Here is a 26,483-nt window from a genome sequence, read left to right as displayed (position 1 = left end):
TGGGAAGTAGTCTATGTGAAGATATTGATCCTGTCAAAGTTTCTTTGGTGAGGGTCAGCGCTATAGTAGAGGCTTAAAAGAAATAACTTGCTTTTATGAAGTTTTCTGTCGTTATTGACTGCTTCTGAAAGGAGGCTTTTTGTGCCGTTTGTGGTAAATGCTATGTAAACCACAGAGTCAGTTTTAAAATCAAAGACCATTCTTGAGGAAAGTTCAATTCCGAGGGAATCAGAGAGAGGAGGAGGAAGGGATAAAAGTATTAAATACACAACTTCCTAAAGTAATGGGAAAAATGTTGCAGAATACATTCTTCCTTAAAGGGACAGTATAAAAAAGAAAATGTTGTCATCATTTACTAAACTTCGTGCCATTCCAAAACTGTATGACTTTCTGTCTTCTATCAGATATTCTGAACAATGAAATGGATATTTAAAAAAACGTTTCAACTATTTCAGTGGGATCCAAAGCAGTACTGAAACCCACTGACAAGTATCTTATTGTGTTCTACAGAACGAAGTCATAAAGATGTGATTGACTAACATTTTTAGGTAAAACATTGAAACTCAATGACAATTTTTCAGGATATTCCAGTCTCCATCCAAAAAGAGGCAATCTTGCCTCTGAAATGCATGTTTGATTGTTCTGCAGTAAGTTGGCCATCTTTAACTTTGCTCCTTTCAAGTGCTGTATCATGTGTTTATGGAGCCTTAATATCTGGGCTTCTCCATCTCTCTCGAGACTACAGCGGCTCTGTGTACTCTACTCTTATGGAGGAGCAAATGCCAGACGCCCAGACTAAATATACATGACATGGGCTTTTCCTGTGACATTTAAAGAGATTACTTTTTAAATGTAGAGGGATGGGGTTCTGTTGACAGAAGGGGATTAACATACTGGTAGGGCCAACACCTATGGGAACAAAACCAGGAGAAAGAAATCAGCAGTGCTTCCAGGACGTGTGCAGAAGGTGCAAATAATGCAAAGAAAAACAAAAAGTTCACAGGGAAAAAAGCATAAACTGACTACAATGTAATCAGTTATTAATATTTTGATTACAGCAGGTATTCTTTTTGACTCACTAAACTTTTTGCATGTGTCCTCCTTAACTTTTTCCCCAAAGTTGAGCTTCACTGGAAGACCTGCATGGCTTATCACAATTCAAGTATATCATTTCCCAAAAGTCTTCAGTAGATTTTAGGTCAGGGCACTAAGGAGGCCACTTGATGACTTGAAAATGCTGAGCATGAACACTCTTTTATTGTGTGCAACTTTTGTGCATTTGAGGTGTGTTTGGGATCGTTATCGTGATGGAAAAAGTGCCAGCAACTTTGTATTTCGTTCTAACACCTGCTGCAGACATGAATCCGCAATGCCATTATGTTTCCCCTGCCATGCTTAATGGTGCTACACATGCATTTTGCATTAAAACACTTCAGTATTTTCCTATGAACATCCCTGACACCATCCAATGCTAGGTTGTTGCATTTTGACTTGTCGGTCTGTAAAACACAGCTCTAATCTTACATACACCAATCTTTATGTTCTTTGGCAAATGCAAGGTGTTAAAACTATAAAACTAATAAATGGTTTCTTTACTAGTACACAGGCTCTCAATCCAGCCTCTTGTAGCAATTGGCTTACAGTTCTAAATTAAATTGGGGGGTTTCCACAATTGTTTGTCTCTTTTGTTTACCAAGGCAGCATTTATCTGATCAAAATTACAGTGAAACAGTATAACATACATTTTTTCCATTTTAACCTCCTTTAGCATTTCATTTAACCCTTTCCTCTCTGGTGTATTTATTGCAAAAACAAGTTCAGAACATGAATCTTGAGTGTTTTAGCTTTTAAATGACACATAGTTTGTGAGAGTTAATTGAATATTTTTTAGCAAAACAAAAGAAAATGAGAAGTACAAAGACGCCCACTCTCAGCTAAACAAAAAACAACCACGTATTTTTTCCCAGAAACATTCCTCCACCTCCTAGTCAAAGCTCAATTTCCAGACCTAAATGGCTTTCCACTGCGTTTAATGACCGAGCTAAGCCTCAGTGTCGAGCTGTGGGCTGAACAATGGCGCACGCCATGAGACCAGCACCAGAACCACCTTACCGCCATTTCTTTGACGTACAATAACAAGTGGAAAGACTGCATGTCGCAGTCACGGCTCCTCGCGGGAGACTGAGCCAGACTAAATGCAAGGGGAGAAAGACAGGTACCTGAGCCCGAGGAGAAGACTCATTAAGCCACGCCGTCACCACAGTAGACACCATTCGTCTCCCGGCAACACTGTAAATAAAGACTGTCACTTAATCTGGCCTAGTGGCGTTGGCCTCGCCCTCTTATTTGCGTTATTAATATGCATGCTAATGTGCCCATTTTATGGCTCAACAGTTTCGATTCACTGTAAAATCAATTATCCATCTGGTAAAGCTGCACTTTGCGCTGGCTGAGATGTGTATTAATTTTAGCAAACATACATGAGGCCCAGCACAATAAAGATAAATAGCTCGATTAGGTGTGGTAAACACCGTTGCTCAGAGCAGGGCTCTAATGAGATTTCGGCACATAAGGAATCGAGGTTCCTTAAATAATGAGCCTTGTTGATTTTTGTATGCAAATTACCAAAAGGAATGTTTCGCTGTCCTGCTTTCCAATTTCATTTAGATAAGACGGTGTTGCGATCGAGTGAGCGCGACCCCCTTTAACCGGCTCTCTGCTCCCACTGTCTCCGTCTTCCTCCGTTTATGTTTGTTCAACACTGATCTGCTTTAAACCCTAATAAGCTCATGACACCCACTTGCGGCGTAATTTCATCAACCTCAACTCGAGTCAACTTGAGCTGACATCACACTGTTGGCACTGTGAAGCCGAATGATATCATAGACTACTAAAATGCTAGGGGGCTCCAGATGTCGGCGTGAGGTCTCGACGAGCTCTTGTATACTCTGAATAACCGATGAATTCGCCCTCCTTCGAGGTCAGTTTGTTGAAATCATAGGTTCATAACTCAACATTACTTACATTTTCCTCTTCATTTAGCACTATAATGCGGAGCCCTGCACTGGTGAGGGTCGGTTAGGGATTTGGTGGAGCTGGAAGCGGATCTGGCTGAATATCAATAGCATATTTCATGCGGACCCGGCGAGGATGCTTCATCAAGTCAAATTACGGGCAGGACGACCTCTCCTGCAGCTTCACCCATTAGCTGCCATTCGCATTCTGCACCAGGCATCAAACGATTTATTTGCTTCAGTTACTTTCAGCAGACGATCAATCTCACAGTAATTATCTCTTGTCACTGGAGCTGGTTGGGGTGAGGTATGGGGGGGTTGAAGTTTAGGAGAGGGGGGGATCTGATAAGCGGGTATTCTTGTCTGATTCTACCTTTCCTGTCTTCTTGACACACGTCAAATCTACAGAAAAACATCAAGACAGGCTCTTGCCAGTGTCGGGATGACAGCTCTGGTGTTTGACGGGTTCCAGTGGTCGTCTCTCTGATAGCACGCATGTGTCGTATCCGTGAAGACTCTGAAGCGGGGCTCCCAGCTGAAATAGAGAGGAGTTTCAACTGCCACGGCAGTCGTACAGCCGGTAGCAGAGCGTGGCGACGTTAACGCGAGCACCGTGCCAACATCGAAGCTCTGGTCCCAGTGCTCTCTTCGAGGAGCTCTTTCAATGGGCTGTTGCCTCTCCCTGTCTGCCTGTTCCAACATTATGAGTTGCCATTTTGTTCTCTGAGTTTACAGTGATGCACTTGTTCCACACCATCAAGCTCAGCATCTATGCTTAAAGCCTGAACAGACATATTTATAAGTACCATTCTGAAGTGACCATTTATCTCTGAGGTCAGCATGAGACAACATTTGCTCTAAAATCACTCCCAGTGTGTAACTAGACCTAAATTCACATGAACACAGAATTTCCTATCAGCAGATCTAATTAATAAACATGTTTTCACTAATAATGTAGAACCAATTCGGATATACACAAAAAGTTGTCCTTAAAAAAACATACAAACATATTTAATATTCAATATTACTATGCATTTTTTATATTTTATTTTAATTTATATTTAATGTAACTATAATGTACTAATCCATTTAAGTCAAAGACATGCATGTTTTATATGCAATATATATTATGTAGTAAATATACATTTCCATCTTTTTAAATAATATTTTATAAATAAAATCTGTTTTTATGGATAACTTTTTATGTTCATGTAGTTTGAACTGTTGTGTTCATTTAATCGTAAATGTATAAAGTTTTGATGAATAAATGAAAGCTTTCTACATTTTCTTTACAAATTATTAGAGAAACAAGACCCAATCATAAGGTATTTTAAGTCAACCTGAAATAAAATTTGACCCGTTTTACTTTTGTGGAACGTTTCCGGTCTTCTTTTGCATGATTCATTAGTGTGCATTATTCCAAAAATTTTTTGGAACTTTATCTGCTTTACTTTTTTTTACCCTTCCTCTTCCTCTTCAATCACTGGTCATATAAAGACCATGTAATACCCACGTTCAAGCCAATCAAATCCCAATGGATGAAATAAAATACAAATTCTGGCTGCATATCTACTTTATCCTAGAAGCACATCAAATTAAAGAAGTCAAATTGTCTGAATGCGGTTTCATGCTGTTTTTAAATCAGCATCCCAGTCAAAAATCAGATAACAGCAGTGATTGACAGTGTTAATGTATGAATAATTGTAAGCAGGAAATTGAGATGACACTTACTCAGCATGCCCATTCCCAGCATAAAGGCGTCCATGGTGTAGGGCAGACCTCTAGCTCTCCCCCGCGTCCCTGGAGGAAACATCACTTCCTTCGGCTGGGCCTTCTTACATTCTACCTGTGGATGGAGCACAAAAGATGTTGTCTCAGTAGTCTAGATACTAATAAGACCGCTTATTGCAACAAGGAACTGTCCAACTATTACAAATGTCCAGCCCACAGGACCATCAGAACAATGCTGTTCATATCTGGCTTGTGTCACCTTGCAGACACAAACTACTGGAGCTCTCATAAGAATAATACATCACTTGTTAGAAAAATGAAAAATGAGAAGAAAATAAACACTCAGTTCAGCCTGTGAAATCACAGTGTTTGTGCATCTCAGTTGGTTATGTACTGCCTTAATGTCGCTGTGGTTTTTTGAAAAAGTGTTTTTGATGTTAGTGTGTTTGCGAAAGCATGCCGTGTACTGTCTTCGGGCAAAAAAAAAAAAAAAAAAAAAGATTCTCTAAAAAAAGTAAAGTTTTTTTTTTGTTTCCTCATCATTCCCCTACTGTCTTGCCACTCCAATCTGGTCCTCATCATTGAACCATTTCTACCCGGGGCACTTCCCCTGATCACCCCCCTGCGCCCCCAACAAGCTCCCTGCCGCTTCTACTGATAATTTTCCTGCTGTGCTGACTGACATTTCGCACTCCTCCACAATGCACGGTTAAGAGTCTGCTCATGACAGAACACACAGAGTGGGCGTCAAGAGTGACAGACCAACTGCAAACACCAGCATCAAAATTAAGTACAGCTCCGGAATGAAGGATCCGTGGGTTTGTGGTAGTGACACGGTAAGAAATATCAACCCTAACATTGTGTACGGCATCGTGCACACGATGTGTCAACAAAACCTCAACCACCTGAGAGATGCAACCATGCTTTCTTTAAGCCCAATGAAAGCACAGATGACCGAGAGGGTGTGTAATGTTTGACAGACTGATTACTGGTGCATGTATACATACTCCATCGTGCCTAGGGTAAATATAGGGGTAAATGCACACGAAAGGCTTATTGAAATTGACTATGAGCACTATGAGGGGCTCTTGTAGGGCATAGTAGACATTATGCCCTGACCGTGTCAACCTCTATTTGTCCATTTATATTACAGATGCTTGCCTGCTCTTCTCTGGAGCTTTAGTTCAACTGAGTAAAAGCAAACGTTCGTGTTTTAAGTATGTGATGTCTATGAATGTCAGGGAAGGGAATGACACAAATGCTGCCATCCTAGGACCCCAAAGGGGCTGCATATATGCTTTTGTCAACTGAAATAAAGTTGAAATAAAATAAAGTTGAATAGTGATGTATGTAGTTAGAGATTAGTTGGTGAATTCTCTGTACTGTACCACCAACAAAAAACTAAATTTCAACAAATTGAAACAACAACAACAAAAACAATAAAACATAACTAAATAATTGTATAAGTGCAAGGGGACAATTTTGTCTTGTAATGTGTCCTTTTTTGTCAATTTCTTTTTCGCCACTCCAGCTGTTCTAACACATGAGCTCTCTACAGATCTATGTGATGTGCATAATCTTACAGCCCATTTTAGGCCCTATTCACACCTGGTATTAAGATCACAAGTAGATGAGGCAGACACATCTTCATTTACACCAAGTATTTTGGTCTCTTTGGTCCACTTTCAAAAACTTCTGTCCTGATTTCTTTGAGGGGAGGGTCTATGGGTGAATGTATGTTATCTAATGGACAAAATATGCTTGCACAACTTACATATGAAAAAATACAAAGAGCAGCAGTTTTTGCAAAACCATGCCGAACGCTGTGAGTGCGTGTTAGAAAACAAGAATGGCTGGAGAACATTGTGCTTGGTCCCTTTTTTGTCTTCAAAAAAAAAAAACTTCAGTCTCCAGCCGACAAAGTATCATGTCTGGCTAGCGCTCTTCTCATAGTGTTTACGCAGCAAGTCAGTAGACAGTCTATTTTGGCTGTTCGAAAGCATAAAACCACATGAGCGTTTACACCACGAAAGCAATCCGGTCGAATGAGTTTTCTTATTTTAGACCCCATTTACACCTGTATATAACATCATCCACTTAAATACCAGACGTAAATTAGGGCCTTAATTGTCAACACCCAAATTAAAAATGAATACCTCAGAAAACTGACTAAATTAATCCAGCCAGCATGTAACACACCAGGCTAGGTGACTCTGTGACAGTCTGTTGACCTTGATGTTAACTGCAAGAGAAAATATCCTTGAATTTCATCACCTAAAGATAAAGGAAATCCAGATAGCTGCTAAAGATAATGCTTCCATTCTTTCAAATGACCTTATATGTCAACATATAAGCTGTATTTTCACGCTTTGAGCGGGCTAACAATCTTCAGACATTGCAAAGCAAACACTGCTGTCTCTTCTCCAAAAATGAACACATAAACCAACAAGCACTCGTAATCAGTATTCAAGTCCTCAGGACTTCTCCAAATACAACATGCCTTCATTAGGCACTGGCACTAAAGAGAGAGAAAGTGTGTGTGTGTGTGTGTGTGTGTGTGTGTGACTGTGTGTGAGTGTGATGCGTGTAATTATGTCAGTGTGTGGTTTCAGTGATGAGGCCTGCAATCTCTGTGTGTTGCTAATAGGCGAGGAAAGCCTGGCTTCCGATCTGACTGTCATCAATGGGCATTTAAGAGCCATGACTACGGCTCCACATTATTACTTAACTAATTACCCTCGTCAGTTGAGGTAGGCCAATGATGAGCTCCCTTCCCTCCTTAATGAAACTACGAAGGCCCGTGGCTAATGACCTGAGAGCAGGGGCAGCTACGTTATCACGCCTGCACAGAGGGAGAAAGAGGAGGAAAGGACACGAGGGAGAACTGATGATAGATGGACGCCTGCACTTCAGGGCCAGATCAGGGCATTGACTTTAAAACAAATAACTCGCTACATAATGCAGTGTTATTTGTGTGCGATATCTAGGCATCATGAACATCTGAGTGAAACTAAATGAAAAAAATGACAGGAAATCGACAAGGTCAAAGTCATGGCCTAGTGAAATGTGGGGGTAAAGTCCCAATCTGTCCTTTCCTCTGCCTGTCAAATGAAAAAATTGAAATAAATTGTAAATTAATATATTAAAAGTATATTAAAAAAATTACCATAATCTACAAAAGTTTAAGAAAAGTTTACATTAGCACAAATTAAGTGTTAGGAACTACTGTGTATATCTTCTAGTGGAATGAAGACAATGAAATGTGCTAAATAACATTTTTAATGTCAATTTGTGTTCTTATTATTGTTTTATTATACTGTATACATAATACTCTTTTCATAAAAGCAATAAAACACATGTAAATGTTATATTGTGAATATTGCAGGCTGCAGATAAAAGAGCCCTTTAGCCAAATCTACATTCATAATTATGCTTGTATTTCTTTATTATATAATGTTTAGAATTATTTATTTAATGACTTAATAATGAAGGCTAAGTGTTACCGACATGTTGTTTGTCCATTTAGTCCTGCCACCTGTCTAATGACCGCACTGCCACTCGGAACACAACAGAGACTTCAAGGTGTTTGTGTGTGTGTGTGTGTGTGAGCAATCAAAACCCCATAATATCTCGCATCTACCATTCACCCCAGAGAGCAGGTTAAGTGGAAGTCCAGGGTGGAAAGGATGACAGCAGAGATGAGAACTGGGTGCGTCCACTCGCCTCGCTAATTGTCGGGAAATCATGAGCGTGGACACTGTACCGGTGGGCTGGAGCAAATGTGGCCATTAGTGTCCGTGTCCCTGGCAGAGCCAGTGTGAGCGGGCTAGAGGTTTGAGACAGGATCGATCAGCTCCAGAGAACACACACGCGGCTTATTAGCCGGCTGGTTAGGGATAGATTAGATCCAATCTGCTAATCTGCCGCCCTGACCTTGTGACAAGAAATGTCACTCACATTAAAACTTCAGCCACCTGTTTTGACTTTGAAAAGGGGGTTGTTTCACAAAGGTACATTTCCCAGAGACCACAGGCTACACAAAGCAATCTTTCATGACTGTAAAGTTTTTCTAGCAAAGCTATATCCAACATTCAAAACAAAAATTTTAACAAAAGATATTATATATTATACAAAAACTATGGTTAAAATAAAAAACGGTTTAAAATAATAAATAAAAAAATATATATAATCAAAATATACATGTAAACAACGTTGTGTTTTGTATAAAAAAATGCAGTAGATTTATCAATAGAAATATACAAATTAAAATGAAAACAAAATAAATGAATAATTCATGATGTTCCAGACTTGAAATCCCCTTCTGCTAAATTAATCAGAAATAGCTTTATCATATTCCAATAATAGACTAGCATGTGTGGGAGACAAGGAGAATCAATAATCTAAAAATGTTCATTTTGAACACTTCAATGTGAAAAGAAAGAAAACCTCAAGAGTGGCTGCAAAACACCACAGTTCAATTTGACTTCTTAAAGCAGATTTGCTTCTCTTTCAGTTCAGAGTGAGAGAAAAAAGCATTCCCCTCTGACAAGGAGGATAAAGAAGGATGAATCAGAAAGCTGATTCATTCACTCCAACTCTTTTTTTTACTTTCTGAATTGCCAAACCGCAGAACATCAGGCCACCCGCCTCACTCCCGAGGGTTCAGGATCACATAATGCCTCATATGAAAGGCCCTAACCAAACTCAAAAAATAAATATGCATTCTAAACAGGCAGGGACCCAAGAAACAGGAACACCTTTGTGAGCCCTGGCACGCTGACACTGTCACAATGATGGAGTTAGAATTCCATGAGCTTGTTGTATATCTGAGGTGGGCTGCCTGAGGAATCTTATTTCCACCTTCCCTACCGCTGGAGATCGTCCGTAAAGCCAGACAGAGAGCCAAATTGACTGGACCCCCCACAATCGGACATCCAGCAAATATCCAACTACATATCCCGACAACAAATAAAGCAGCTCCAGTGAAGAGGATTTCTATGCTGTAAGAACAGTTTACCAGAGCAGTCCATGTGATGGAACAAACACCCAGTACTGTGAAATATTGGCAAGGAACATCTCTCTCTTGAGTTTCCTCGCAGCCTTCAAGCCAAAATCCACATCCAATGTGACAAATGTAGACTGATTCACAAATAAATGACTCTTATGAGCTGGTTCGTTTAAGTGAATCAAATACACACAAAGCAAACAGTGTAGTCTGCGTCCCAAATGAATTACTCTTCTTCTAATGAATAGTTAAGACAAATTATGGGTTTAAATCAGTATGATGAATCTTTCACTGAACTTAATCTATCAAAGTTGTTAATCAAACATCTGATTCTCTTACTGAATCATAATTTTCAGATGAACCGGTGTCAAAATCAATTTTGTTTCAGTATCATTACGTGATAATCTATGTGTGTCATTAAAGATTCACATTTGCATTCGAACAGAAATAACGTTTTTACAGATTATAATGTTCAATAACATTTACCATGTGTTCTTGTTTTTATGTTTGCAGGCCCTGTAAGGATGGGAATGTGATTTTCGCAGCATACGGCATGCACAGGGGAAGCAAACTCATATTTAAATTTAATGTGAAAGCAACTGTTTTCAAGTATGTAGATTTATACGCATCCAAAAACTCAAGCTGTCTTTTACAGGCCCAGTAGTACAGTATGTGTGTGTGTGTGTGTGTGTGTGTGTGTGTGTGTGTGTGTGTGTGTGTGTGTGTGTGTGTCTGTGTTCTCCCATCAAATATAGCATATTTAAATGTTATCACAGCTCTCCCAGTGAACTCTTGTTACATCACTGCGCAAGAGGTCATGCCATACGCTGCATCTTGTTTGTACAGTTCCCAGAGATAAAACAGACATGAGAGGAAAGGGGGAGAGAAAAAAAGAAAACAACCCCCTGCTCTTTTGCCCAGAGGCACCAGAACTCTCGGCTTAACACGGAGGCATAATTCATCGCAACTTGAATTAAATTACATCGGAGACTTGGGGCTCCCGTACATTATTGATACACTTACAGCTATTCCATCTGACACAGAAATCTATATTCACCAACAAAAAAAGAAAGCCTGTCAGAGGCTATTTATGCCTCCCAAGCAGAATGTCTGTTTCAACAGCGTGTTACAGTGGGAACTCCAGTAAGCACATACAGATAAAAAAACTCAACAGACTGAACAACTTCACATTTAATCATGGCTTTGCTCTGCTGTAATTTAAACAGTCAAACACACCCTCACACACAGGCTCCTTCATCTTTATCACACATTTTTTCCTTCTCATTTATATCAATGTTCATACCCCCTACTTTACCATACATAGATTTTATTCCCAAACAGTAAAGTACTATAATTGACAAGGTCAATTAAGCAGTGGTGGATTCCATAAAAAAGCATATATTAATTATAAATTACCACTTAAAAGTTTGGGTTTAGTGAGATTTTATGTTTTTTAAAGACTTTTATTTGATAAAAAATACAGAAAAAAATGGAATACAGTTAAATAGTATTACAATTTAACCATTTTCTATTTTAATATATTTTAAAAAGTAATTTATTCCTGTGATGGCAAAGCCGAATTTCCAGCATCATTACTCCAGTCTTCAGTGTCACATGATCCTTTAGTAATAATTCTAATATGCTGATCTGGGATCCTATCATACACCCGGGCGCAATACGATGGCAGGCACGACAAGTGTTTTTTGCTAGTTTCAGCCCAACGCAGTTATCATTTTCACGTGCTGCGCCATGTTGTTTAAACAGCAAATGGACATGCTCCCATTTGTATGCTGGTCAAAAAAATGAGGTGTGTTCAGGCGCATTGTTGGCACGTTGCTATTTTGAGGCATGACTGCCTCGACCACCAAAAACCTTGTCTAAAGTCAATAGCGCAGTATTTTTTGTGTTATTTTAAGGGCGCATTAGTAATGTGCACCTATAGGCGAGTGCACAATGCGTGTACACTATTACAAACACAGGGATGTGCAGCAGCACACAAACATTTTTAAATATGAAAAATATAAGGATTCCTCTCTGGAGAAGCGCTCAGCTAGCGTAGAAATCTAGACGCACCCTAGCGGCATCTAATTTGCCGCGAGTATCGTCTAGCAACTCTCAATACACTTCTGAGCTGTAAAAGCCAAACTCTGGTCGGGCCAATCACATCGTGTATAGAGTCGGTGGGCGGGGCTTAACATATTGACGGCCGAGTTGCGCTTGCGTGCTTCTAGTAAACACAGAAACTGGCGAACGGCGGTCTTTCGAATCAGCTTTGACCGCGACTCTGGAAGACCTGGAGTTGAGCTTTTCGCTAAAAAACAACAAAAACAACGGCACTGAAGTCATTCTTAAGAAGGGAAGATGTATTCTGAGTTTTGCCGACCGGATACAGCGAATGTTTAATCTGTCAACGAGCTCTGCTTCACCTTCGTTGCTCTGGTTGGTTGTAGCGATATCCAATGGCGTGCACGCCGAGGAAGTTTGAAAGACAACCGTTTATCCCATCTTGATGTGGGTCTGGCTTGTCAGGCTAGCACTCAGCCTTTCCACTCACAAATTCCACCATTTAAATAGCAAATCCACCATGGTCAAAGCACAACTGGCCTTTAACGGGAATAGGAGATGAGACTTTGAATGGTTTATTGCATATGCCCAAAACACACCCATGACTCATTAAGAGACAAGGTGCAATTCTTTGGGACCATGCTCCTGGCGTGCCATTTTTCCGTTGTTAAATTAGCAAAAGTAGATTGAACACATCCTAAGTGCACCTGCACCATTCGCTCAGATCATTAAAGCAGCACTAGGTAACTTTTCAACCTTCATAATATATTTTCAAGACTCTGATGATACATCAACTTACAATAGGTTGAACGACACGTCTGCCATAGCCTGATGGGGTCTGCATTGTTTTTAATCGTACTTTTAAACTTCGGGTTTCGGGTAGTAACCCGAGAACAAAAAGAACTACAAAATTTGACTGCTTTACGGCATATACGTCACTTCCACCAACACACACACTTCCTTAAATTCGGACGTGCGAGCCCAACTTTGATTGTCGGATAATATAGTCATGTCCGAAGCAGCACAGACAAATAAGAAATAAAAGGTTTTGTTGGAGGAAAGCAATAAGTGTAAACGAAAAAGTGATGGGATTAAAGACAAGACGAGGATCAACATTGGACCAGCGTTTGCTCGTTGGCGTGAGCTGAAGGAGGCGTGCCCGACCGATGCTGTCATGCTTGTGATGGTGATAACCTACCACTCAAACATTGAATTGAAGTATCATAGATTTTGTAAAACGGTAACCAATAGACTACTATAATGACGCTGGCTTGTAAACGTGAGCATCGTGATTATTTGGCGTTTGAAAAAAATAAAACCCATGAAATTATATTCATATGACATGCTGAAAGATATGCCACTGACTGTACCTGGGATGAAGACATTTCACACGCGACGCCAGAAGAACAGCTGCATGTGAACTCCTCCTGCTGTGTTCAGGGGAACTGTTAGTGCTGCACCAACCCGCAGGGACGCTTTTATGAAATTATTTGGCCCGCCCCGCACCACTGTATATATTTTTACAACCCGCCCCGCACCCGCAACCATTAAATAGACATACAGGGTCCGCGGGTTATGAGACGACCCGCTCATAACTAGTTCAGGGCTATCAGGGTTATGTCAACAAATGCACGCGCGATGGCATCCCCTGTTGTAGGATGACAGAGCTTACGACAGTAGTTGAGGACATTATTTTTTCCAAACTGTAGGGGGACCTCGAGAGCAAAAGTTGCCAAGTGCTGCTTTAAAATAGAGCCCTTGGTGTTTATTATCTTCAATGTTGAAAACAGTAGCTTAATATTTTTTTGTGGAAACTTTTTCAAACTTTTTTGTATTGTAAATAAAACTTCTGGATTATTGATTTTGTGTTGACAAAAGTGCCTATAACAACACACAGTAAAATTATTGTCAAAGTAACCGTTTACACATTTGAATAAGGAACCAAAAATACAAGAATAACCCCTGTATCTATCTAAAATATAGCCCCGTATATTTAATATTTTATGCACACACACACACACACACACACATTCACACTCTTTTTCCTTTGGTTTTGTCCGCCCTTCTATTTAAGTCGCGAATGTGCTGAATCTTCTCCTCTCTTTGTTGTGACATTTCCAGATCTCGGAGAGCTCTCCGGAAACAGCCTTCTCTATTACAACTGGCTGAATTACTGTAATCTTTTCAAATATCACAATCCCCTTCCATTAGCCCAACCTACTCTTAAGATACTGTGACAGGAGTGTGTAAATACATCTACAGTCACCGCACACAAAGCGACAATAAACATCTATTAGATAAAAAAGGGCTAAACAGATCTGTGTGATTAGAGGGGGACAAATAAACAGACATACTTTGAAATGTGCTTAACTGCTATTTACAAAAAGAAAATAAGTAGCAAGTCCTACAAAGGGTTTTCACATCTGCTTTGGTTAGTTTACTTCATTTCTTTTAGCCTGACAAGCCAGATCCACATCAAGATGTTGGTTCTGGGATAGTACTACAACCAACCAGAGCAAAGAAGAAGGTGAAGCAGAGCTAGTTGACAGTTACTTTTGCCGTATCCGGTCGGCAAATCTTTGTTTTCAAGTAGCAAGTGGAACAGTCACAACTCTGCCGTCATTATGTTAAGCCCTCCCACTGACTCTATACAGTGTAAGCCAATGGAGAGTTGCTAGATGAGACTGGCTGCAAAATAGTTTGGCTATTAGTTATGGTGCGTCTATATCTCTAGGCTAAAATTCTTTACTATTAAACTCCTTTACAAACATATTTCCCCATAATGCTTGTGTTTTGCAAAATATTTTGAACAAATATCTTTTTGTGCAAAAAAATATGCAATTACTTTCTTCTTTGGAATACACACAAAAACATTGTGACGATGTGTACAAATTAAATTTCTTTTTTTTACACACTGACCACTGGTCAAAGTAGACTGGTCTAATGTCAACCTGAAAACCAGACTAGACACAGTCTTAACATGTTTATGTTCATGCAACTGGCCACTGAACTGAATTTCTGAAGAACTCACTACAGTGAGTCAATGAGGTACAAATAACAATGGATAAAAAAAGAAAGTGAGGTTTAGAATGATACAATGGGGAGTAAATTGCAAAATAATATTTTTTAGTGGACAAATTCTTTAAAGGAACACTCCACCGTTTTTAGAAATAGGGCTTATTCAACTTCTTTCCTACATTTAGATATGTGGGCAAATGCATTTTTGTCTCAGTGCATGTATTGTTTTAGTTTAGCAGGATCGCCGCTAGCTTAGCTTAGCATAATGAATGGAATCCTATGTTGCCAGCTAGCATGTCCAGAGTAAAAGTGATCCAAAAAACAAAACGAGTACAACTAGCGATGGAGATTCAGACTAGGCGATTTCCTAGTAGCAGTGCTTTGCCTGTGCTTCCCCATAATATATCCCCAGTCAATATCTGCCTAGGAAATCTGCTAATCTTAATCTCCATCGCTATTTGTACTCGTGAACACGCAGGCCACAAGAAGTAATTAGGTAGGTGGGTTTTTTTTTGGATCACTTTTACTCTGGACATGCTAGCTGGCAACATAGGATTCCATTCATTATGCTAAGCTAAGCTAGCGGCGACCCTGCCAAACTAAAACAATACGTGCACTGAGACAAAAATGCATTTGCCCACATATCTAAATGTAGGAAAGAAGCTGAATAAGCCCTTTTTTCTAAAAACGGCGGAGTGTTCCTTTAAGAAATGTATAATTATAGGTTGCAGATGATTTAAATATTTACTGACTATTTTCAAGTTAGTATTTGCAGCTGTTGACAAAAAGATTCCAGCTAAGCTAAAAATTACTTGAGCTTTGAACCACATACTGTATATATTTTTAAACTCAACATTTCTCAGCAAATCTAAATTCAAATATTTAACCAGACTCAGTTTCAGTGCACGCCTGCTAAATGAAGCAGACATGAAAGCACACTAACTCTGCACTGTCACCGCTGTTTTCACCACATCTTGAAGATAGATTCAGAGAGCCACAAGCCTTCAGGCCAAAAAAAAAGGGCGGGAAAAATAGGAGTCATTTTCTCCCTTCCTGAACTGACACTTTTTCCCTCTTCTCTCCTCACAGCGGTAGATTATCTTCCAATGATAGCGCAGGCCGGGGCCTCAGCGCGGCAAGGCAGACACTAAATTGGCCTGCCGACACACTCGGCACTTATCATACATGCTAATGGCCCGGCTCGCTGTGGGCAGGCGGCAATCCTAGCTGGGCGGCCGGGGCACACTGAGAGAGAAGGGCGGGAACGAGAAATGAGAGCGACAACCTCCACACTGCCTGCAGGAGGCAAGGGCACTGCAACAGAGGACATGAGCACAGAATTCACATCATTCTGCTGCAGGCACGCATGGGTATGGTGCGGCATTGCTCTTTACGCGTTAGGGGCGAGGAGGGTATTGACAGAGTACTTGATCGCTTAATAACCGGCAGATAAAGGAAAGGATGTGTTCCTGAATATGATGTGACGAGAGATGACTTATGCAGTCCTTACTGTTCCAAGGTTGGAGAGGTGATGATTCTCAGAAAAAAAAGGGGTGGAGTGGGTGGGTGGGAGGGTGGCAGAGAGAGAATAAAAAAGAGGGATATACCATGTGCAGTCATATGTCCATGAGAACTCCCAGAGAGAGGATTTACATGGGGTCAGGATGCAGTCACTTCTTCCATGGTGTCAAACAGCCACCAGTCTATAAATAACACTTCCTGTGCTGGTACCTAAAATTAGCCTGCTATTGAATGCTCCCTCACTTAGTTATGGATCACAATGGTCTAGCATCCCACTTGTCGATTAGTGACATTGAGTATTTATTTTTAGTTTTAAGGTTTTTTTTATCGGGATAGCTTTTATTAGAATACTGTACTCTAGCTGTAAGCATTTAGCACAGTAATGGTCATTCCTACTATGCAGTGATCTTTCATAGCCTCATTTAAAAAAAAAAAATTATGTGTATGTGAATATATATATATATATATATATATATATATATATATATATATATATATATATATATATATATATATAAAATACATACACACACACAAACGTATACATACATAGAAGTTATGGTAACACTTTACAACCAAGTTTCATTAGTTAACTACTTAACATGAACCAAGAATAAACAATACTTAAGCATTCATTTAATAATCTTAGTTAATGTTAATGACAACATTTAGTAATACAATAAAAGTATTTATTAACATTAGATAATGTACTGTGAACTAACATAAACAAATAATGAGCAGCTCTATCTTTATTAACTGACATTAACCTAGATGTATACATACTGTAACAAATGTATTGCTTATTGTTAGTTCATGTTAGGTAATACATTAACTAATGTTAACAAATGAGAGCTTGTTGTAAAGTGTTACCGAAATCATATTAGTTCATTTTAAAATAATTATATAAAAATACAAATGTATTTAAAAATAAATCATTTAATATAAATTATAAAAATATATGATTTCTATTTTTTTTTAAACTGTATATGATATGAATTCATATCAGTTATTTTTATCAATTCAGTGTTTGAAGTTGAAAAGGTGCATATCAGGAATGACAAACTATGTTCATGAAACTAGTTGCAGTCCAGGTGATTTCCACCACTTATCCAGCCCAGTCGGCTCACGTGCACACAGTATTCCTCATGACAGACAGCACCGGGGGAGATAAAAGTCCCTGGAATGCCTGATAAAATACAGAATGTTCGGAATGGAGCTTCAGAAAAAAGCTCCTACACAGACGTAAAAGGATATCATGGCTCTGAATGAGCTGTTCGAAAGGGATGGAAAACAGTCAAAACAACCATTAGGGCCAGTCTATTAATAGTGATTCCCTTCCATATCTGTGCAATCTGGAACTAGTTGTGCCGTGCTATCCTTATATTGTTTTCATTGATAAAATAATCAAGACAATATGTGTTTGGCCCCATAAATGATTTACCTCTAAAGTGGACTTACATTTCAAATGAATCTCTAAAGAGAGAGTTCACTTCGAGGTAATCTCCATCCATCTCAACCCCTTCGTGTGGGATCTAACCTGCCTGCTGGATGCTACGATCCTGTCTCCAAGCCTGTGGATCAAGGAAATGTCTTCTGAATGTTTAATGCTTGGCTATATTTCCAGGCCAGATATCAAGTGAGCTGATCAGGAAGCCTGGAGTCTGTTGAGACCTACACCGGTCCAGCTTTCCAGTTCCTGGAACCATTTAGGGTCATTTATGGATATCCAGGGCCCTGGCAGCTCGAGAGTGGCCTTACTGGGTCAACAGAGCCTCTCTATAAACAGCTACTGAGCCTGGCTTGTTCTCTGCTCCACAGCCTGGGGTCGAGGGTCACAGATGGTGCCTCTGAAGATGGCGGCTCACCAAGCAGGCAGTCGACGTACAAAGCTGGCATTTCCACAAGCAGAGGGAGATCATTACGGCCGCTGTACAAAATATTCATGATAATAACAATATTACCATGGTCGAATTAGCAAGTCAAATATGCACACAGGCCTGCTAGCAGACGAGGCTTCAGAGACCACTTTGATCTTGTTGGCAAAAGCAACTTGATGATGGCAATTGAAATCAGTAAAAAGAGCAAAAGGAAGGACGAGTTTCTGCCCAACACGCCTTGACCTTTTTCTTGTTTTGTTTTTTTTAAGCCTTTTGTTCCCAGCATATCATCTGAGAAATGATCTGAACTGAGAGACCATGACAAAGCTGTCATTTTAAGTAAATGTTTTCCCTTCGCCACGTTTATCTTTTTCTTAAACCTTCATGACTGAAATTAGCTATGCAAGTAATTCTCCAATGGCCCAATTTAAGCCAGCCAGTCGATCAACAGCGAGGTTCCTGCTATGAGACGCTGGGGGAAACGTGTTCAAAAAAGAAAAGAAATTCGGGCTCTCTCTAAAAGCTCGCTGAATAATGAGAACATTTGATGCGATATCATATAAAAATCAATGGAGAGAGACAGGGGAGAGGCTGGTCACACTGTCTCGCCATGTTTAGAGTAGAAAACTGGGATGTATTGTGTCATCAGCAGGATTTGGGAAGCTATTTAATTAAAACTACTACTGTTTAAAGTAGTTCAACTAAGTTTAAACAGTAAACAAGCTATTTTGCAATAGAATCTCAAATAGGGTCACTACAATAAACTTGGGCATCAACATGTACCCTACACATCCTATTAAAAAATAATAATAATAATTAATTTAAATTTAGACAGGTTACCTGATTACTTTTAAGAAAAGTAAAAGGGACACAAAACTGTAATGTACTCAAATAAACCAATCAAATCAAGGGATTTTGAATCAAAGTCATTCGAGAATTAAAGGGATAGTTCAATTTGATGTTTATCTGCTTACCCCAAGGGCATCCAAGATGTAGGTGTGTTTGTTTCTTCAGTAGAACACAAATTAAGATTTTTAACTTCAACTGTTGCTTGTATAATGCATGTCAATGGGGTCGTATTCTAATTAGACTCCATTGACATGCATTATACAAGCAACGGTTAAAGCAAACAAACACAATGGTAAAACACACTTACATCTTGGATGCCCTGGGGGTAAGCGGATAAACATCAAATTTTCATTTTTGGGTGAACTATCCCTTTAAGATGAGTTACGGCAGATGAAAACATCGTTTTTTCATGCAGTTGTCAATTTTGAGATTTTGGGCCAGTTTACTCCCTTAACATGTAAGCTTTCATGCCAAAACAAAAAAATATGTCGACATTACACATTAAAGTGGTTAATTCACTATATTTTGTCAACTTGCGCCTTTAGATTTCTACCCAAAATCATCAAAAGTTTGCATTCTAACATGAGCTCCTGTGCAGTTCACAGAAAGATGTAACGCTTGGCATCATTATAAAGCTCTCAGTGCTGTGTATGAGACTATCTAATCCAAATATGGGCATTTCCTTTGTAGAACTAACCAACCGCAAAAGTTTGCAGCCAAAAACCGCATCTGATTGGCCGACGTGAATTTCACTCTGCGTTATAGACGCTGCCGCTTCCTTGTGTATTCTCCGCCTGAGAGAAAATGCAGACAACGCCGAAAAAAATCTTATAAACGTTCACAGAAAGGACAAAAGTAGCAAGAGCTGATAACAAGAAAGAAAACAACAACCGTTTAGACGAGGAAACCCCCGTCAGAATTAGATTCAAATAGTTATAGATGGACATGTTTTTTGTTGTTTTTGTGACTGTTGTTATGTGTGTTTGTTAAGGTAGTTCTCTTCGGCATAAGGTTTTTGCTATTAATAATTTATTTATTTCCACGTGTTTTAAATATTATACACTGCTGATATTAATGATATTATACAATACAAAACTTTAAACTCATTTAGAAATATCCACTTCAGTAGTATTTACAAGCACCAACTTTTCCAGTCTTATACTTATTCTGAAGGCTTTTCCAGAGGGATGTGCTGATATATCATTTCTATCCTGAGTTATAGGTCCTTTTACTCCAAAAAACATGCCAAAAATAGATTTTTTTTAAGGCTATTGGAAATATTCTCTAATTTACTAAAGCACAAAATAACATATGCATAATCCCCTCTGTAAATCAAATATAACCAAATATAACCAAACATTTTGAACCTGGTCCTTTCCAATTTCCAGATTTTTTGGGGGGAAATATATGCAAATGAGTGTATATTTAAAGGGGGGGTGAAATGCTGTTTCATGCATACTGAGCTTTTTACACTGTTAAAGACTTGGATTCCCATCCTAAACATAGACAAAGTTTCAAAAACTAATGTTGGGCGTTTGATGGAGTATTTCTGTGTCAAAAATACTCTTGACGTCGACAGAGCGGAAGGTCCTTGTATGGGCCGTACGGGCTCTTCTCCCGGAAAGGTGCGCGCGTGTGTGACTAGAGCGAGAGGAAATGCACGGCCATAAACACTGCTCTCAGGTGCAGATCCAGTCGTCCGTGCAGCACTTCTGTCCACCGCGCTCCACTTTATTCCTATCCCATTCCTATTCCTATGCGACTTCAACGCTTCAGCACAGCAATCCAGGAAGGCAGCGCTGCATTTGAACCGATTTGAACGCAGAAATGACAGGAAGCGGCACAACATCACGCTTTAATCGTGTCGCAATTGTGGATCTCCACGGTCACTGCTGTCAGGACTTCACCAAATCAACAGTTACCAAAGAAGTGTGTTTTTGATGGAGCGGTGACGATAAAGGTTCGGTCCTGCTTTGGAAGCAGGCGGTGAGTAAAACTGCTTCAAATGTCTGTGCTGTTTGCTATCATCGCCTGAGTAAACATCAGTAAACAACACGATCGTGTATAACGTTAGTTAATTTATCAATGGAGCATGCGATCTATGGTGTGTGTTTAAAAACATTTGTTTAGCTGACCACTAGTCAGTTTCAGTTTGTTTAACGTTGTTGTAAAACCACCCAAACATAAACCTAGCGTTCTCACAAAGCGTGCTTCGTCATTCAAATGCGCTAACGGTTACTCCATTGTTGTTCTATGTATAACGTTACACTAGTCTGACGTGCAAAACTGTTTTGCTTGCTACCGCTAATGTTTAGTCGCATACAATAGTCCATAAACCGAATCATGTCCTCATAAACTGCTAGTAAAGACACACAAATGTTGACAGGTCACTAAATACAGTACATACCACAGAGACGGACGTTCTGCTGTTGTTGCTTCCCCTGTTCAATTTATTTCAGCCTCCGGATCTGATTCTGGATCATTATCTGTATTAGTTGAATCTGATCGATTCTCCACGCTTGAGGACGTCACCGCTTTGTGCGCGATCGTCATTCTTTAGCTCCGCCCACACGAAACGCCTCCAGCCGCTCGTTTTTTACCGGAAAGACTCGGTACAGCCCATATTTCTTTTATAAATATAATAAAACTAAAGACTTTTCGGAGATATGAAGGATGCAATACTACTCTATAGGTACTCAAGATTGACATGAAATTGACTGAAACAAGTGTTTTACCCCCCTTTAAGTATATAAGGCCTCATTTGCATATTAAAACATTAATTTACACAAAACTTGTAATATATATATATTTTTTATGTTTATGCCAGTAATGAACTGAAAAAGTTATTTTATAAACTTGTAATTAAAAAAAAATGCCCTATTCACCTATAGTGTCTCACTGTAATACTAAATAAATAAAATATCAAAAAGAATATAACAATATATAAAAAAAAAACATAAAATGCAGGGACTTCTGTGTAGGAACATGGAACAGTGAACCAGTTAACTTCACATGTATCATCTGAATGTAAAAAACAATGTAAAAAAGAGCTACTGTCATGCTGATGAATCAATGTAGTTAAATTTAGCTAGTTAACGCCCCAACAATGGTCATCAATGCCACAAATCAGCCCTCAGCTAAGGCTCAAGGAAAACTCCAGGAGGCTCATGGTTCTCAGTGATTTTTAAGTATAAGTACAGCACTGACAGCGCTGACCTTCATTAAAAATCCTACTAACTGGCTGTCATGTAGAATGACACCGGGGTTGTCCTCATTTGGTGATTCGTTGCGAGCACTGCAAGCTGCATCTGTGGCTCGCCTGCAGATGCCTCAAGGTCAGGAACCGTGTCCCTCTGCTGTCTTTCATTCTCAAAAGCTTGGCAAGACAAGAGGAAATCTAATACGAAGCGTAGCAGCAAACAGAAAATCATGCGACAGGGCATCAGGTGCCAACATGCAAGAAGCACCCAGGCTTTGATTTTTAAATCTTCTTTCAATCTTTTGCACCACACACTTTTAACAAGCCCCCAGAATGACTGCCAGATCCTTTCCCAGTCTTCCCTGGCTGAGGGAATTGCGACGGGGGGAAAGAGACAGGCCTTTACTCCCAGCCTGGTAGACAGGGATCCAAGACACAATTTCATGGTTTGTGGCCGGTGCACACCAGTGACTCCTCATCCCCTTGAAAGCAGGCTGGTCGGGGATAGGGATGACACACCCCCCACCCCCCACCCAACAGCCCTGTCACCCTCACTGTACGCTGCCCATTATAAGCACCCATTCTGCTTCCAGTATCAAATATTAATCCTGGCCCCCGAATTGAAAAATTGCAAAGAGGTGAAACCAACTCACCATTTTATTATTGATTTCGTGAAAATGAATCTCGCAGACCTTTTCCACCACATCCTCGTTCTCGAAAGTTACAAAGCCGAATCCTGTGAAGAAGGAGAGGGTGGGAGAAAGGGAAGAGAGAAAACAGGGAAAGAAAGGGAGAAAAAAAAACAGCTCATGATTGAAGTGAACCAACAGAGAAGCAGTTAAATGAACAGGAAAAAAGCAACAAATATCTGTTGATTGCTATTATCGTATGGAGCAGGCATGAATGAGCCATTGAATCGTGTAGCAATCTTCGTTTTATCTGGTCCTAATGCCATGCAAATTATGTATCTAGTACAGAGCAGGAACTCTTTTGCTGTTAAAATGATGAAGTCCTGGGCACTATTAAAATAGCTTTGAGTCTGCTCCTCAGAGATGGAGGAAGCTCAAAGCTGTTTTAATGGGATTTGTAGAGCCAGCCGGCATCTGAATTCCATTACCAAACATTTGATGTTTCTTTGGGAGTTTTTCAATACATGACACACTATTTTTCCTCATTCCTAAGTGCCTCTACTGAGGATCCATTTTCACCTCACAGAGCACAACAGTGCCAACACCATCCATAAGGAAAGGGGAAACATCCTGTGATTAACCCCCCCCCCCAAAAAAAATTCCCAACAAACCCATTGAGATCGAGTCACAAACTAGATCTGGATGTTTTGCGACTAGAATACTGATAATTTGTCATACACAGTCACACATGTGCAAATTTACACTCAACCAGGGGGCAAAAAGCAAACTCAAACATGATTATAACCATTATCATGAATATTAATCAGCTGAAATGACATAGAACTAAATATTTTCAAGAGGAATAAAATTTCATTTAAATAATTAAATTTAAACATTAAGTTAAAAAAAAAATCCTTACAGCTTGAATACATTCACAATCTATTTTATGCAGTTTTGTATATATTTTTTAATAGTTTTTAATAATTGTACTAATAATAAAAAGAATACATTTAAAGCAGTTTGTTAATATATTTTAATAATGATTTAACAAATCATTATTTAATATAGAAATTAAGAGATGCTCAAGATGTGTATGCAAGACATTCTATGTATGAATTGCCATCTGGATACAATTGTCACATCCTAGACTATTAAAAAATACATTCAAAAAGACTGACTTTCTTCAAAATAAGGCCCCAAAATACCATATAATATATATATGGGCCTTGTTTTGAACAATTTGTTTGACACTCTCTCACACACACACACACACACACACACACACACACACACACACACACACACACACACACACACACACACACACACACACACACACATATATATTTTTACAACAAACATAAACACAAACACACTCCCACACGTGTCTGCCACATTCTACAAGCCTTTAAGTAACAGAATCAAGAAGAGCAAAGATAGAGCACTTGCCCTGCTGCTTATAAACAAGGCTTTTGGCTTTTAAGAAAGTGAGAGATAAGCCCCGGGGTCAACAGGTCAAAGGGGTTGACAGCAGACCCAAAACAGGAAGCCGCGGAGCCCCTCTCAACACCGGCCGTGATAAGAGCAGATGAAGAGGCGGGAGGGATGATAAGAGGGCATGGGATAAACAAGTCGGTGGCCTCTGGTCCAGCACCGCGTGACCTCTCAGTTATTATATGTACAGTTTGTTTTGTTTGGGGAAGAAAACACCAGCTGAATTATCTGCTCCCTGACTCCATGACAGTAGAATCCACTCCTCGCCCTGCTGGGGTAAGCACAGAGGTGGATGGCGTGCTGTTAAAATCGACAGAACTCCGTAGCTTTGCTGACTGATGGAGTATTAGCTACGCTACAACCGCATGATGGCTTTGTATTGGGGTATGAGGTAATTAAGGGCAATGATTGTATGTACAGGCTGTGAGGTTGATCTATGGTCATTGCCGCATTGTCATCTTCTCCAGAGTTGGACGACGGCCAGTGCCCCCTCATCGACCCTTCAGCCAGGGCTTAGGCGGTCACGAGGGTTGACATCATTGACAGGAAGTGAGTTATAGAAGCAGCCGCCCCATGGGAGGATGCTGGAACAAGATTCACAGCCAATTACCTAGTGACCTCTTCTCTCGCAATGGCTTCCTGTACAAGCCTATTAGAGCTTCCTGTGACTGATCAGACCTGATGATTCGCTGCAGGCTGGACCAGGCCCTCCCCATTGCTTCACTGCCCCGTCAACTTTGCTCCACCTTTCCTAGCACATATCTGGGAGTGAATAAATAGGTGGCTGTAGTTTAAAAAAAGTCTCTATTTTCTTTATATATTTTGATAGATGAGCTTGTCTGTCTACAGTTATATTCATGCTATTAAATACTGCCACGCAGGCCCACAACTTCAGCTAATCAAAAAAGATGTCACTGTTTGTGTGACATTTATAACCGAATAGGATAGATAGATAGATAGATAGATAGATAGATAGATAGATAGATAGATAGATAGATAGATAGATAGATAGATAGATAGATAATAGTAGTAATAGATATAATAATAATAATAGATAAATAGTAATAGATAAATATAATAATAATAATAGTAATAGAATAGTATACCTCTATAATTCCAATTCAATAAAACATTTAAATTGAGTTACCAAACATGATACAGAACTGCAATAGATTTGAAAAAAATGGACAGACAGAGAGACAGATGATGACAGACATACAGAGAGACAGACAGACAGACAGACAATGACAGAAAGACAGACAGATGATAACAAACAGACGATGAAAGATAGACAGATGATGACAAACAGACAAGACAGATGATAACAGACAGACGATGACAGACAGACAGACAGATGATGAACAACAGAAAGACAGATAATGACAGACAGACAGACAGACAGACGACAGACAGATAGATGATGACAGACAGATAGATGATGACAGACACACAGATGACAGACACACAGATGGATAGACAGAGGATGACAGACAGACAGATGATGACAGACAGACAGATGATGACAGACAGACAGACAGACAGACAGACAGACAGATGATGACAGACAAACAGACAGAGGATGACAGATGATTACAGACAGACAGACAGACAGAGGATGACAGACAGACAGACAGACAGATGATGACAGACAGACAGATTATGACAGACAGAGGATGACAGACAGACAGACAGATGATGACAGACAGACAGACAGATGATGACAGACAGAGGATGACAGATGATGACAGACAGACAGACAGATGATGACAGACAGACAGACAGATGATGACAGACAGAAAGAGGATGACAGACAGACAGACGATGACAGACAGACAATCACAGACAGAAAGACAGACAGACAGACAGACAGACAGACAGACAGACAGACAGACAGGATAGATAGATAGATAGATAGATAGATAGATAGATAGATAGATAGATAGATAGATAGATAGATAGATAGATAGATAGATAGATAGATAGATAGATTTAAATCTACTAAAACTCATAAATCAAAAGGGAGCCTATTCATGAATTCTGAATTTTGCACAAACCTGATCAAACCGCATGCAAACAATGAGT

The 26,483-nt window shown here is 39.6% G+C and overlaps 1 protein-coding gene across 14 annotated transcripts in view; it reads right to left on the bottom strand.

Annotated features, from left to right (window-relative positions):
* Positions 1-26,483, bottom strand: part of msi2b (musashi RNA-binding protein 2b) — a 281,199-nt gene that overhangs the window by 53,808 nt on the left and 200,908 nt on the right. For all 14 annotated transcript variants that reach the window (XR_010906732.1, XR_010906733.1, XR_010906734.1 and 11 more), the window contains exons 8-9: positions 22,932-23,014; positions 4,746-4,860 (exon numbers count right to left, since the gene is read on the bottom strand). Coding sequence is in view for 8 of the 14 variants with exons in the window: in XM_067450482.1 (XP_067306583.1) it covers positions 4,746-4,860; positions 22,932-23,014 (198 nt within the window). In the remaining 6 variants the exon portion in view is untranslated. The remainder of the gene's footprint in view (positions 1-4,745; positions 4,861-22,931; positions 23,015-26,483) is intronic.

The sequence above is a fragment of the Pseudorasbora parva genome, chromosome 8 (genome assembly GCF_024679245.1).
Source record: "Pseudorasbora parva isolate DD20220531a chromosome 8, ASM2467924v1, whole genome shotgun sequence".
Classification (NCBI taxonomy): Eukaryota; Metazoa; Chordata; class Actinopteri; order Cypriniformes; family Gobionidae; genus Pseudorasbora; species Pseudorasbora parva.
The sequence above is the reverse complement of the archived record's forward strand: the minus strand, read 5'-3'. Positions and strand labels throughout refer to the sequence as shown.